The sequence below is a fragment of the Oncorhynchus keta genome, chromosome 35 (genome assembly GCF_023373465.1).
Source record: "Oncorhynchus keta strain PuntledgeMale-10-30-2019 chromosome 35, Oket_V2, whole genome shotgun sequence".
In the NCBI taxonomy this organism is placed as follows: domain Eukaryota; kingdom Metazoa; phylum Chordata; class Actinopteri; order Salmoniformes; family Salmonidae; genus Oncorhynchus; species Oncorhynchus keta.
Genome location: NC_068455.1, coordinates 31,270,689 through 31,285,469, shown reverse-complemented (window position 1 = coordinate 31,285,469; position 14,781 = coordinate 31,270,689). Strand labels below are relative to the sequence as shown.

At 45.8% G+C, this 14,781-nt stretch overlaps 1 protein-coding gene across 3 annotated transcripts in view; it reads left to right on the top strand.

The window, feature by feature from the left end:
* The window catches only part of LOC118368330 (signal-induced proliferation-associated 1-like protein 1), a 105,820-nt gene that overhangs the window by 77,791 nt on the left and 13,248 nt on the right, over nt 1-14,781 (top strand). For all 3 annotated transcript variants that reach the window (XM_035752353.2, XM_035752352.2, XM_052496874.1), the window contains 7 exons: nt 3,151-3,730; nt 5,517-5,791; nt 8,519-8,770; nt 8,866-9,015; nt 9,319-9,458; nt 9,824-9,903; nt 10,430-10,800. In XM_035752353.2, coding sequence (XP_035608246.2) covers nt 3,151-3,730; nt 5,517-5,791; nt 8,519-8,770; nt 8,866-9,015; nt 9,319-9,458; nt 9,824-9,903; nt 10,430-10,800 — 1,848 coding nt within the window. The remainder of the gene's footprint in view (nt 1-3,150; nt 3,731-5,516; nt 5,792-8,518; nt 8,771-8,865; nt 9,016-9,318; nt 9,459-9,823; nt 9,904-10,429; nt 10,801-14,781) is intronic.

The following is a 14,781-nucleotide window of genomic DNA, read 5'->3' as shown; positions in this document are numbered from 1 at the left end:
GTCTACTGTTTTCTGTCCTCTAGTCTACTGTTTTCTGCTACCTTTCTGTCCTAGTCTACTGTTTTCTGTCCTCTGTCTACTGTTTTCTGCCCTCTGGTCTACTGTTTTCTGTCCTCTAGTCTACTGTTTTCTGTCCTCTGGTCTACTGTTTTCTGCCCTCTAGTCTACTGTTTTCTGCCCTCTAGTCTACTGTTTTCTGCCCTCTAGTCTACTGTTTTCTGTCCTCTGGTCTACTGTTTTCTGTCCTCTGGTCTACTGTTTTCTGCCCTCTGGTCTACTGTTTTCTGCCCTCTAGTCTACTGTTTTCTGCCCTCTAGTCTACTGTTTTCTGCCCTCTAGTCTACTGTTTTCTGCCCTCTAGTCTACTGTTTTCTGTCCTCTGGTCTACTGTTTTCTGTCCTCTAGTCTACTGTTTTCTGCCCTCTAGTCTACTGTTTTCTGTCCTCTGGTCTACTGTTTTCTGTCCTCTGGTCTACTGTTTTCTGCCCTCTAGTCTACTGTTTTCTGTCCTCTAGTCTACTGTTTTCTGTCCTCTAGTTCTACTGTTTTCTGTCCTCTGGTCTACTGTTTTCTGCCCTCTAGTCTACTGTTTTCTGTCCTCTAGTCTACTGTTTTCTGTCCTCTAGTCTACTGTTTTCTGTCCTCTAGTCTACTGTTTTCTGTCCTCTAGTCTACTGTTTTCTGTCCTCTAGTCTACTGTTTTCTGTCCTCTAGTCTACTGTTTTCTGTCCTCTACTGTTTTCTGTCCTCTAGTCTACTGTTTTCTGCCCTCTAGTCTACTGTTTTCTGCCCTCTAGTCTACTGTTTTCTGCCCTCTAGTCTACTGTTTTCTGCCCTCTAGTCTACTGTTTTCTGCCCTCTAGTCTACTGTTTTCTGCCCTCTAGTCTACTGTTTTCTGCCCTCTAGTCTACTGTTTTCTGCCCTCTAGTCTACTGTTTTCTGCCCTCTAGTCTACTGTTTTCTGCCCTCTAGTCTACTGTTTTCTGTCCTCTAGTCTACTGTTTTCTGCCCTCTAGTCTAGTTTTCTAGTCTACTGTTTTCTGCCCTCTAGTCTACTGTTTTCTGCCCTCTCTGTTTTCTGTCCTCTAGTCTACTGTTTTCTGTCCTCTAGTCTACTGTTTTCTGTCCTCTAGTCTACTGTTTTCTGTCCTCTAGTCTACTGTTTTCTGCCCTCTAGTCTACTGTTTTCTGCCCTCTAGTCTACTGTTTTCTGCCCTCTAGTCTACTGTTTTCTGTCCTCTGGTCTACTGTTTTCTGTCCTCTAGTCTACTGTTTTCTGCCCTCTGGTCTACTGTTTTCTGTCCTCTAGTCTACTGTTTTCTGTCCTCTGGTCTACTGTTTTCTGTTTTCTGCCCTCTAGTCTACTGTTTTCTGTCCTCTAGTCTACTGTTTTCTGTCCTCTAGTCTACTGTTTTCTGTCCTCTAGTCTACTGTTTTCTGTCCTCTAGTCTACTGTTTTCTGTCCTCTAGTCTACTGTTTTCTGTCCTCTAGTCTACTGTTTTCTGCCCTCTAGTCTACTGTTTTCTGCCCTCTAGTCTACTGTTTTCTGCCCTCTAGTCTACTGTTTTCTGTCCTCTAGTCTACTGTTTTCTGTCCTCTGGTCTACTGTTTTCTGCCCTCTAGTCTACTGTTTTCTGCCCTCTAGTCTACTGTTTTCTGCCCTCTGGTCTACTGCTTTCTGTCCTCTGGTCAACTGTTTTCTGTCCTCTGGTCTACTGTTTTCTGCCCTCTAATCTACTGTTTTCTGTCCTCTGGTCTACTGTTTTCTGTCCTCTAGTCTACTGTTTTCTGTCCTCTGGTCTACTGTTTTCTGCCCTCTAGTCTACTGTTTTCTGTCCTCTGGTCTACTGTTTTCTGTCCTCTAGTCTACTGTTTTCTGCCCTCTAGTCTACTGTTTTCTGCCCTCTAGTCTACTGTTTTCTGCCCTCTAGTCTACTGTTTTCTGTCCTCTAGTCTACTGTTTTCTGCCCTCTGGTCTACTGTTTTCTGCCCTCTAGTCTACTGTTTTCTGCCCTCTAGTCTACTGTTTTCTGCCCTCTAGTCTACTGTTTTCTGCCCTCTAGTCTACTGTTTTCTAGTCTAGTCTGTTTTCTGCCCTCTAGTATACTGTTTTCTGTCCTCTGGTCTACTGTTTTCTGTCCTCTAGTCTACTGTTTTCTGCCCTCTAGTCTACTGTTTTCTGTCCTCTGGTCTACTGTTTTCTGTCCTCTAGTCTACTGTTTTCTGCCCTCTAGTCTACTGTTTTCTGTCCTCTAGTTCTACTGTTTTCTGTCCTCTAGTTCTACTGTTTTCTGTCCTCTGGTCTACTGTTTTCTGCCCTCTAGTCTACTGTTTTCTGTCCTCTGGTCTACTGTTTTCTGTCCTCTAGTCTACTGTTTTCTGTCCTCTAGTTCTACTGTTTTCTGCCCTCTAGTCTACTGTTTTCTGTCCTCTAGTTCTACTGTTTTCTGTCCTCTAGTCTACTGTTTTCTGTCCTCTAGTCTACTGTTTTCTGCCCTCTAGTCTACTGTTTTCTGCCCTCTAGTCTACTGTTTTCTTTTCTGCCCTCTAGTCTACTGTTTTCTGCCCTCTAGTATACTGTTTTCTGCCCCCTCTAGTCTACTGTTTTCTAGTATACTGTTTTCTGCCCTCTAGTCTACTGTTTTCTGTCCTCTAGTCTACTGTTTTCTGTCCTCTAGTCTACTGTTTTCTGCCCTCTAGTCTACTGTTTTCTGTCCTCTAATCTACTGTTTTCTGCCCTCTAGTCTACTGTTTTCTGTCCTCTAGTCTACTGTTTTCTGTCCTCTACTCTACTGTTTTCTGTCCTCTAGTCTACTGTTTTCTGTCCTCTACTGTTTTCTGTCCTCTACTCTACTGTTTTCTGTCCTCTAGTCTACTGTTTTCTGTCCTCTACTGTTTTCTGTCCTCTACTCTACTGTTTTCTGCCCTCTAGTCTGCTGTTTTCTGCCCCCCTGAGAGGATTGGATAGGGATAAGACATAGTAAAAGCAGCAGCTTGCCATCTTACACCTGTTCATTTCTGTCAGATCTAGTGCCGGGGAATCCATTGAGTTTGGGTATAGGACTCCCTCCTTCAGTGTCCTTACTAGTTAGTGACCCTCTCTCTCTCTCTCTCTCTCTCTCTCTCTCTCTCTCTCTCTCTCTCCCAGTGTGGCTGTGACTCGTTCCCAGGACGTGCCCTCCTTCGGCCCTCCTATCCCCAAGGGTGTGACCTTCCCCAAGTCCACTGTCTTCAGGGACTTCCTGCTGGCCAAGGTCATCAACGCAGAGAACGCCGCCCACAAGTCTGAAAAGTTTGGTGCCATGGCGACACGCACGCGACAGGAGTACCTGCGTGACCTGGCAGAGCGGCACGTGACCAGCACGCCGGTGGAGCCCACGGGGAAATTCCCCTTCATCTCATTGGCTCACAAGCGGAGAGAGAGGGTACGGCCGTACAGTGGAGCAGAGCTAAGGAGCCTAGGTGCAGTGACATGGCCAGTGCATGCGGAGGACCAGGTAGCCGGGGCGGAGAGGGAGTGTCTACTGGCCATCTCCAACGATTTCCTCATCCTATTGGATCAGGAGGCTAAGGCTGTGGTCTTTAACTGTGCCACGCGCGACGTCATTGGCTGGTCCTCTGGCAGCCCCGCCTCCATGAAGATCTACTATGAGCGTGGGGAGAGCGTGTCGCTGCGCTCCATCAACAACAACACAGAGGACTTCGGAGAGGTGGTGAAACGCCTGGAGGTCAGTAGCAGCACAGTTGGTCTGTGTATTATTGCTACACTGATGGCTTTATAATATTTCACACACCATCTGTTGTGATTATTATTACAGGTGTCCCAAGTTTCAAGCCAGATATGGACCTTTCATCACTAACCAATGGGTTATAATAAACATACCTCTCATTTCCACCTCAGATAATCCATTATGTTCAAAGGAGATGCAGAATAGGCCAACAGTGATTACAAACACAATGTTACAGGTATAACACTCAGCATTGGCCGTATTTGGAGAGGTAGTTTAATCATTTTCATGCGATTAGGGAATGCCAGTTGTCTTGAATGAAAGATGAACACTATTTGCTACGGGTTATTTCATGTTTGTGTGTACAGTGAGTGTGTATGCCATACCCTTTCTTGTCGGAAAGCGGAGGCGTGCATCAGTGATGTAGCATAATATCCTGCTCTGGCCCTGTTGTGGTTGCCTGGGGGTCTGTGTTAAGTACTATGTTACAACCTCTTTCTACCTGACACTGGGTCAGAACGGCCAGGCAAGGTGTATTAAACCTTAAACCCTCCCTCCTGTACAAAAACACTTTAATTGAAGGGTAGCGCATCCGCTGATGATAGATTCAGTCTGTTAGTGTGTGTCTTATCAGATCTAAGCCCAAGGGCAGATTATGCTTATGTGATGTGTTGTACAGTAGCAGCAGCCAACAGAATAGTTTTGTTTTTTATTTATTCAACCCTTTATTCAACCAATTATTTTACCAGGTAAGTTGACTGAAAACACATGGTCATTTACAGCAATGACCTGGGGAATAATTACAGGGGAGACGAGGGAGGATGAATGAGCCAATTGGAAACTAGGGATTATTAGGTGGCCATAATGATATGCAAGACACTGGGGTTAACACCCTTACTCTTACGATAAGGGCCATGGGATCTTTAGTGACCATAGAGAGTCAGGACACCCGTTTAACGTCCCATCCAAAAGACAGCACACTACACAGGGCAATGTCTCTAATCACTGCACTGGGGCATTTGTTTTAGACCAGAGGAAAGAGTGCCTCCTACTGGCCAGCTCTAAAACTACTTCCAGCACCATCTGGTCTTCCATTCAGGGACCAACCCTGCTTAGCTTCAGAGGCAAGCCAACAGTGGGATACAAGGTGGTATGCTGCACAGAGCATACACAGCACATGCAGTGTAGTCTGTTTCTGTATTTAGAGGTTTCTTACGTTATGTAGTGTGGCAGACCAGGGGGTTGAGTCAAAGTGTTTACACAGATCAGACAGAGTAGGATTAGCTCAGTTTCAAAGGTGTTTATTAAAACAATAGTCCAAAAGAGAGACCCTCTCCGGGATACCGTCTTCTGGGCTCCGGGTCTTACTGTATCCCCCAAGAGACCCTCTCCGGGACAACGTCTTCTGGGCTCCGGGTCTTACTGTATCCTGTGGGGATCAAAACTGAACTCCCTCCTGTAACCTCTGGTACCATCCCCAACTATACGGGAGTCCTTTCCTCCCCCAGTCTCTCCCCTGTGTGCTGCCCTTCTGGCAGCTTTATGGGACTTGTACATCTGGTGAGAAATCAGCCCTTGATTACTCACCAATCCCCAATCAGCCCCAATTAGTCCTGGCCGGAGAGCCCGTCGAGACCTGGCACGTCCAGCAGATGGAGCCATCGCCTCGTGATGTATACTCTCGTGATGAGTCTTCCCCTGGTGGTTGACCTGCTGTACGCCACAGTAGTTATAACTCTTCTCCTTCACCTCTTTCTCCTCCCCTCCTTCTCTCCTCTGTCTCTAGCTCCTGTCAAAGGGCAGCCAGACCACAGAGATGACCCTGAGGAGGAACGGCCTGGGCCAGCTGGGCTTCCATGTAAACTTTGAGGGCATCGTGGCAGAGGTAGAGCCCTACGGGTACGCCTGGCAGGCAGGGCTGCGCCAGGGCAGCAGGCTAGTAGAGATCTGTAAGGTTGCCGTGGCATCGCTGTCCCACGAGCAGATGATCGATCTCCTGAGGACCTCTGTCACCGTCAAGGTGGTCATCATACCCCCGCACGAGGACTCCACCCCTCGCAGGTACAGTTCAGAGACAACAAATAAGTTATTTATCAACAGATATGTCCCTCTATCAGTCATATCAGTAGCATGCATTTGGGTACTGGGTCAGCGCTGCAGTGTTTGTAGTGTATATCTTCGATGTAATAATGGCGCCGAAGGAGATGGCTGACGTTTTACGATCACGTAACCAATTGTGCTATTGTGTATGTTTTTTCGCGTTATTTGTAACTTTTTTTGTACATAATGTTTCTGCCACCGTGTCTTATGACCGAAAAGAGCTTCTTGATATCAGGGCAGCGATTACTCACCCCGTACTAGAGGAATTTTTCTTCTTCAACGAGTTGGACAGGAAGGATTTATTCCAGACACCCGACAAGGACCTCGTCCCCGTCATTCACAGGAGGAAAAGACGGAGATATCGTGGACGACGGTCCGGGTGCCTTGTAAAGATCCGTCGCCGCACGGGTAATCTACCTTTACCATCGGTCCTATTAGCCAACGTACAATCAATTGATAATACAATATATCCTACCAACGGGACATTAAAAACTGTAATATCTTATGTTTCACCGAATCGTGGCTGAACGACAACATGAATAACATACAGCTGGTGGGTCTTAAGCTTTTTGGGCAGGATAGAACAGCGGCCTCTGGTAAGACAAGGGGCGGCAGCCTATGCATATTTGTAAACAACAGCTGGTGCACGCGGGACTCTATCCCGGAAGCTTATAAGAAATCCCGCTATGCCCTCCAAAGAACCATCAAACAGACAAAGCGTCAATACAGAACTAAGATTGAATCGTACTACATCAGCTTTGACGCTCGTCAGATGTGGTAGGGCTTGCAAACTATTACAGACTACAAACGGAAGCACAGCCACGAGCTGCCCAGTATCACAAACCTACCAGATGAGCTAAATTACTTTGATGCTCGCTTCGAGGCAATTAACACTGAAACATGCATGAGAGCGCCAGCTGTCCTGAACAACTGTGTGATCATGCTCTCCGTAGCCAATGTGAGTAAGACCTTTTAAACAGGTCAACATTCACAAGGCCGCAGGGCCAAACAGATTACCAGGATGTGTACTTCAAGCGTGCACTCTGTGACCAACTGGCAAGTGTCTTCATTGACATTTTCAACCTGTCCCTGACTGAGTCTGTAATACCAACATTCAAGAAGACCACTGTAGTCCCTGTGGCCAAGAACACTAAGGTAACCTGCCCAAATGACAATGGACCTGTAGCACTCACGTCTGTAGCCATGAAGTGCTTTGAGAGGCTGGTCATGGCTCACATCAACACCATTATCCCAGAAACCCTAGACCCTCTCCAATTTGCATACCGCTCCAACAGTTGCACAGATTATGCAATCTCTATTGCACTCAACACTGCCCTTTCCCACCTGGACAAAAGGAACACCAATGTGAGAATCCTATTCATTGACTACAGTTCAGCGTTCAACACCATAGTGCCCTCAAAGCTCGCCAGGACCCTGGGACAGAACACCTCCCTCTGCAACTGGATCCTGGACTTCCTGGCGGGCCGCCCCCAGGTAGTAAGGGTAGGGAACATCACATCTGCCACACTGATCCTCAACACGAGGGGCACCTCAGGGGTGCGTGCTCAGTCCCCTATTGCACACCCTGCTCACTCATGACTGCATGGCCAGGCACGACTCCAACACCATCATCAAGTTTGCCGATGACACAACAGTGGTAGGTCTGATCACCGACAACAATGAGCCAGCCTATAGGGAGGAGGTTAGAGACCTGGTCATGTGGTGCCAGGACAACAACCCCTCTGTGATCAAGACAAAGGAGATGATCGTAGACTACAGGACAAAGAGGACCGAGCACGCCCCCATTCTCATTGCCGGTGCTATAGTGGAACAGCTTGAGAGCTTCAAGTTCCTTGGTTTCCACAAAACCAACAAACTATCATGGTCAAAAAAAAAACTAAGACAGTCGTGAAGAAGGCACAACAAAGCCTATTCCCCCTCAGGAGACTGAAAAGATTTGGCATGGATCCTCAGATCCTCAAAAGGTTCTACAGTTGCACCATCGAGAGCATCCTGACTGGTTGCATCACTGCCTGGTATGGCAACTGCTTGGCCTCCAACCGCAGGGCACTACAGAGGATAGTGCGTACAGCCCAGTACATCACTGGTGCCAAGCTTCCTACCATCCAGGACCTCTATATCAGGCGGTGTCAGAGGCAGGAGGCCCTAGAAATTGTCAAAGACTCCAGCCACCCTAGTCATAGACTGTTCTCTCTGGTACAGCATGGCAGACAATACCGGAGCGCCAAGTGGAGGTCTAAAAGGCTTCTTAACTGCTTCTATCCCCAAGCCATAAGACTCCTGAACACCTAATCAAAGGGCTACCCAGACCCCTCTTTTCGCTGCTGCTACTCTTTTGTTTATACTCTATGCATAGTCACTTTAACTCTACCTACATGTACGTATTACCTCAATTACCTTGACTAACCGGTGCTCCCGCACATGGACTCTGTACCGGTACCCCCTGTATATAGCCTCGCTATTGTTATTTTACTGCTGCTGTGTTACTTTTATTTTCTATTTTCACTTATCTATTTTTTACTTAACACTTATTTTTATTTGTTTTCTTAACTTCTTAAAGCGTTGTTAGTTAAGGGCTTGTAAGTAAGCATTTCACTGTAAGGTCTGTTGCATTCGGCGCTTGTGACAAATATTTTTTATTTGATTTATCTCTGTCTCTTCTCACAGAGGCTGTTCAGAGCTGTACCACATGCCCCTGGTGGACTATAAGAACCACAAGGAGGGGATGCCCTATGAGTTTAAATTCCCCTTCCGCAGCAACAACAACAAGTGGCCCCGCACCTCCTCCAGCCCACAGAGCCGCACCACAGCGGCCCTGGGGGGGACGCTCATCAAGGCCCCGGCTTCAGAGTACCAGGAGCCGACCGTAGTCATCCCCCGCAGTGTGTCCAGCGACGGGCGCCCTCTCAACCCTAAAAGGTAAGAGAGCCACCCTGGCTAATAATACGATATAATAGGGAAGATGTACAAGCTTTAAGCTTAGTAGTGGAATCTGTTTGCTCTGTATCCTTCAGGTATTCCCCAGGGAATGATAACTATGCCCTGGCTTGTTCCATCGTGATGGGCCGCTCTCCACACACCCGCAAAGCCCCTACCAGCCTCTCCTACATAGACACTGGGAGCGCAGGCTCCAACCACTGGAGACAGAAGTCCATGCCAGATGGGTGAGAGGTCACTCAGGCCAGAACAAACCTGGGCCAATTTATGGCCACATTCAGACCACACCCAGATCATACACAGACCACAATTCAAATCTAGAAACAGATCGCTGTAGGGTTTCACTTAAATTGCTCTATGTTCAGATGTAGTCTGTATTCACTGTAATTACTTCTTTGGGAGTTATCCAATAATAGAAAGGAAATGACGAAATGATATGTTGTACTCATCGTGGCAGAGGTACTCCTGTTTTGTTCAGTAAATGATGCAGCTAGACATGATGCCGTCTTCTTCTTCCATCTATTCTCTAGGTTTAACAACAATACCCGCCACTCCCCTGTGTCTGCTGAGCATCAGGGAGTGGGAGAGGGGTCTAACGAGACTAAGCCTGCCACTGGATGGCCCCAAGCGGTGGAAGGGGAGGTGGCTGACAGGGGGGCTGATAGAGCAGGTAAGAGGACATGCTTTAGAACAGTGTCATTCAAAGTCGTGGTCACCAACCCAGGTACTGCAGTGGGGTCGCCAAAATGATCGATTTTGAGAAAGATAATATGAAGCATCGAATTGTATTGAGTAAATGTATTTATTGGTTTATTTTCATTCTGATAAGAGATGAAAATGCAATTAAGTTATTTTTTTATAAAAAATGTACCGATTTTTTGAAAATCTTTGAATACCACTGCTTTAGAAAATGCCCAAGTCATGTCTGGTGTTTTGGGTGATGCAGATGATGAGAGTCAGAGACAGGAATAGCTCTCTATGTTACTGGTATTGTTATCTATGTCTCATTCCTCTGTTTGTTCCTGTCCCTCCCAGACCCAGCTGTATCCAAGGCAGTAACTCGTCTCCAGCAGCAGGAACAGGGGACACACCTGTCTCCCAACAAGAACATCAAGGTGAGGTACCAGGCTCAAATATGACTTCTAACATGCTGACCAGACCGCTTGTGCGCGATCAGGACAGGATCAGGACACGCAGGTTGAAATATCAACTATATTAATTTGGGGACAGGTCGAAAAGCAAACATTTATGGCAATTTAGCTAGCTAGCTTGCTGGTGCTAGCTAATTTGTCCTGGGATATAAACATTGAGTTGTTATTTGACCTGAAATGCACAATTACCTGAAATTAATAATTATGTTAATGTTATATTTCAGTTTTTTCTTTGTAATACATTTGCAAAAAAATCTAAAAATCAGTTTTTGCTTTGTGATTATGGGATATTGTGTGTATATTGATGAGGGATTTTTTAAAAAAAATCAATTTTACAATAAGGTTGTAACAAAATGTGGAAAAAGTCAACGGTCTGAATACTTTCCGACTGCACTAGCTTGGCAATGTAGATTGTTGTCTATGTCAAAGTAGTCTTTATTTACTATGATCAAACAACCAGGACGTGACTGTAGGGTCTCTGTCTCTACAGGTGGAAGCTTCCTACTCCTCCAGCCAATCAGGCAGCAACACACTGTCCAGTAATGCCTCCAGCTCTGCCCACAGTGATGAAAAGTGGTATGAGATTGGCTCCAGCAGGACAGGGGTACGGCCTGACTCAGAGCTCAACGGCTACCTACAGGGGGCATCCACAGACAGCGGTATTGATGCTACCTCCTACGGGGCCACAGGGTCCGGGGGTTCCAGAGCCAAAGATCGGCTGGCCCAAGAGACCTCTCCTTCAGCCCCAGACTCCCCCGGCCCCCCAGGGAGCAGCGCATACCCAGCCCAGAGCCCCCTTGTGTTCCCCTCAGCCCCGGACAGTGGCTCCTACACCCTCAGTGATGCTGCGTCCCACTCCAGGTGTGTGTGCCTCCCTGTGCTGTGCTACCCCACATGAAAAAATACTATAGTGTATACTATGGTAGGAATACTATAGTATTCACTGTATTGTTTTTGCTGACTTTACTGTAGTATTCACTGTTTATTTATTTTTTAGAAATTATTGAACCTTTATTTAACTAGGCAGTTAAGAACAAAATCTTATTTACAATGATGGCCTACACCGGCCAAACCCGGACAATGCTGGGCCAATTGTGCGACGCCCTATGGGACTCCCAATCATGGCCGGTTGTGATACAGCCTGAATTCGAACCAGGGTGTCTGTAGTGACGCCTCTAGCACTGAGATTCTTAGTGCCTTAGACCGCTGCGCCACTCGGGAGCCTGTAGTAGTGAATAATGTAGTATTTACTGCAGTTTACTGTAGTATTTGTAGTTTACTATAGTATAAATACTGTAGTAAAAAAAGTAGTATATACTATAGTATGTATTGTAGTGTTTTTGTATACATTACTGTAGTATTTACTATAGTATTTTTGTTTTATTAACTTTGACAGAGAAGTGGAGGTGTTCTCCTCCTGCTCTTTTCTATAACCATGGGGTACACAACCATGTGCCACCACAAATTGGGATATGTGGAAGGGGAATGGGCAGGGTATATGCAAATTAAATACAGTAATATTTACTATAGTTTTTTTAAGTGTATTTGCAGACTGTAGTGTTTTTTTTTTTTTTTTGGTGGATAATACTGTAGTATATACTATAGTATTCTACAACATTCTATACTAAGTACTACACATGATTGAGGGATACTTCAGTGCAGGGTTGTGTTTGAGATTGATTCAAGACCAAGACCGGAGCAAATCGTGTCCAAGTCAAGACTAATCCCGGAGGGGGGGGGCGAGACCGAGTCAAGACTAATCCCAGAGGGGGCCGAGACCGAGTCAAGACTAATCCCAGAGGGGGGGCGAGACCGAGTCAAGACTAATCTCGAAGGGGGGGCGAGACCGAGTCAAGACTAATCCCAAAGGGGGGCGAGACCGAGTCAAGACTAACCCCGAAGGGGGTGCGAGACCGAGTCAAGACTAATCCCGAAGGGGGGCGAGACCAATCCCAGAGAGGGGGCGAGACCGAGTCAAGACTAATCCCGGAGGGGGGCGAGAGGTCAAGACTAATCCCGGAGGGGGCCGAGACCGAGTCAAGACTAATCCCGGAGGGGGGGCGAGACCGAGTCGAGACTAATCCCAGAGGGGGGAGACCGAGTCAAGACCGGGAGGGGGACAAAGGGTCCAAGACCGAGACCAGACAAATGCGAGTCCAATTCAAGACCTTGATTGTAATTTTGTCAAATCACCACCATAATAAGAGTTCATAATGTCCAGTATTTCTGTGTTCATTTTTCAGAACATCATATGGATTCTTTAGACATTCAAAAAAGTGAGAGAAAAAAATGAATGCTGGGGGAAAATAGAGCCACACATTATTATTAACCCAAACACAGTGGTGAACAATGAGGGCCTTCTACACCTTTAGAGAATGGCTAAGGATTTTTTTAAATAATGATTATAAAAATATAATAACAATGATAATCATATCATTATGTTCACCGATATTCTGATTCAATCCCTTCAGTTTTTGTTGGAAAGGAAAGGGTTAACACCGAAGAGAAAAAAATATACAATCAGGATTTTTTCTTTGCTGGTCTGTGGGGAGATAAATGTAGCTAGCTAAGTTAGCCATTGGCTAGTCCATCAGAAGGTAGATAAAGGCATCTGCCATTCAACTGTATTAGGGCAACATTTTAACAGTGGAATCAACCAATCATATTTTGACTTAATGGGTGGGACCGTTTTTAGAAGAACGTATGGAAACTTCTGCCTTCTTTCAGGCCAACAGGTCACCAGCGCAATCTGGTGAGTGGAACTGTGTTTTTTACTGCAGCACGCTTGCCGTTGTTAGCCATCTCTTTGAAAATAACTTATGTGTGTGAAACATGGTTGCATGTAAAGTGGAACTGACAGCATTTTAGCAACATGACATCTTATTAAGGTGCATTACCACCACAAACTGGACTGGAGTGTGGACCTCAGTTCATCTTTCAATTACCCACGTGGGTATATGCTCCTAAAAAATACTGAGGAGTTGGAAGAGGTGGGACTTGCAGAGCGTCTAGCGTCACAAATAGAACCAAGTTACGCAGACGCTCGTTGACTTGCGCGGGCAGTGTGTGTGCAATGATTGAATCACATGTATGTGTACATTTATTTTGCAACGCTCACACACACGACGTGGACGGTGTAGTCAGCATGTTAGTGTACGTCATGGAACATTGAGTCAAATATAACCTATTTTTAAAACCTCTTATGAAGTTGGTTTTGTAGCATAAGAATTTGATATTTTTGACTGATATTATGATTGTCTGTTTGTTTCATATCTGCAAAGTAGTTAAAATGCTGTCAGTTTTACTTTAAACTTTAGGTCATCAGTTACTTTGTGGGCTAAACATGAAATGATTTTTGCCATGGGAGGTCATAGTTGTACATTTCCATTGGGAAATGCTTAATGGTTGTGTTTTTGTATTTGTATGATTGGGACCTACTGGCTTATTATGTCAGAGTTTATGGACTGCTTATCCTTTAACATCATGCTGTGTGTGACTGCTGTCTTTCCATCGGCCCTATGCAGTGGTCTTCGTTAGCATTTACTGGTTGATATCATTAAGTTTAAACGTCTACCAGCTACTGGTGTCATTCTGCTGTGAGCTTCTCCATGCCAAAACCAGTTGAGAGCAGCACGCTCTTGCTGCCTGCAGATGATATTCCACTGAAACTAGGCTATGTGTGCAGCGCTCGTGAATACATTTCAGGTGCTTTGTGATTGTGTAGGCTACTTTGTGCGTGATTTCTCAGTTGATGGGGCTCCCAAGTGGCTCCCGAATGGCACAGCGGTCTAAGGCACTGCATCTCAGTTCTAGAGGCGTTACTACAGATCCTGGTTTGATTCCAGGCTGTATCCAGGCTGGTGCACAATTGGACCAGCGTCGTCCAGGTCAGGGTTTTGCCGGGTTAGGCCGTCATTGTAAATAAGAATTTGTTCTTAACTGACTTGCCTAGTTAAATAAAGGTTAAATAAAAATAAAAATATTATACCTGCATATACCCTCCACTACAACACTGGCCCTTTCTGCACTCTCCTACATGAGTGTGTTGGTATTACGGTATATACCTGCATATACCCTCCACTACAACACTGGCCCTGTCTGCACTCTCCTACATGAGTGTGTTGGTATTACAGTATATACCTGCATATACCCTCCACTACAACACTGGCCCTTTCTGCACTCTCCTACATGAGTGTGTTGGTATTACGGTATATACCTGCATATACCCTCCACTACAACACTGGCCCTTTCTGCACTCTCCTACATGAGTGTGTTGGTATTATGGTATATACCTGCATATACCCTCCACTACAACACTGACCCTTTCTGCACTCTCCTACATGAGTGTGTTGGTATTACGGTATATACCTGCATATACCCTCCACTACAACACTGACCCTTTCTGCACTCTCCTACATGAGTGTGTTGGTATTACGGTATATACCTGCATATACCCTCCACTACAACACTGGCCCTTTCTGCACTCTCCTACATGAGTGTGTTGGTATTACGGTATATACCTGCATATACCCTCCACTACAACACTGGCCCTTTCTGCACTCTCCATGAGTGTGTTGGTATTACGATATACCTGCATATACCCTCCACTACAACACTGGCCCTTTCTGCACTCTCCTATATGAGTGTGTTGGTATTACGGTATATACCTGCATATACCCTCCACTACAACACTGGCCCTTTCTGCACTCTCCTACATGAGTGTGTTGGTATTACGGTATATACCTGCATATACCCTCCACTACAACACTGGCCCTTTCTGCACTCTCCTACATGAGCGTGTTGGTATTACAGTATATACCTGCATATACCTCCACTACAACA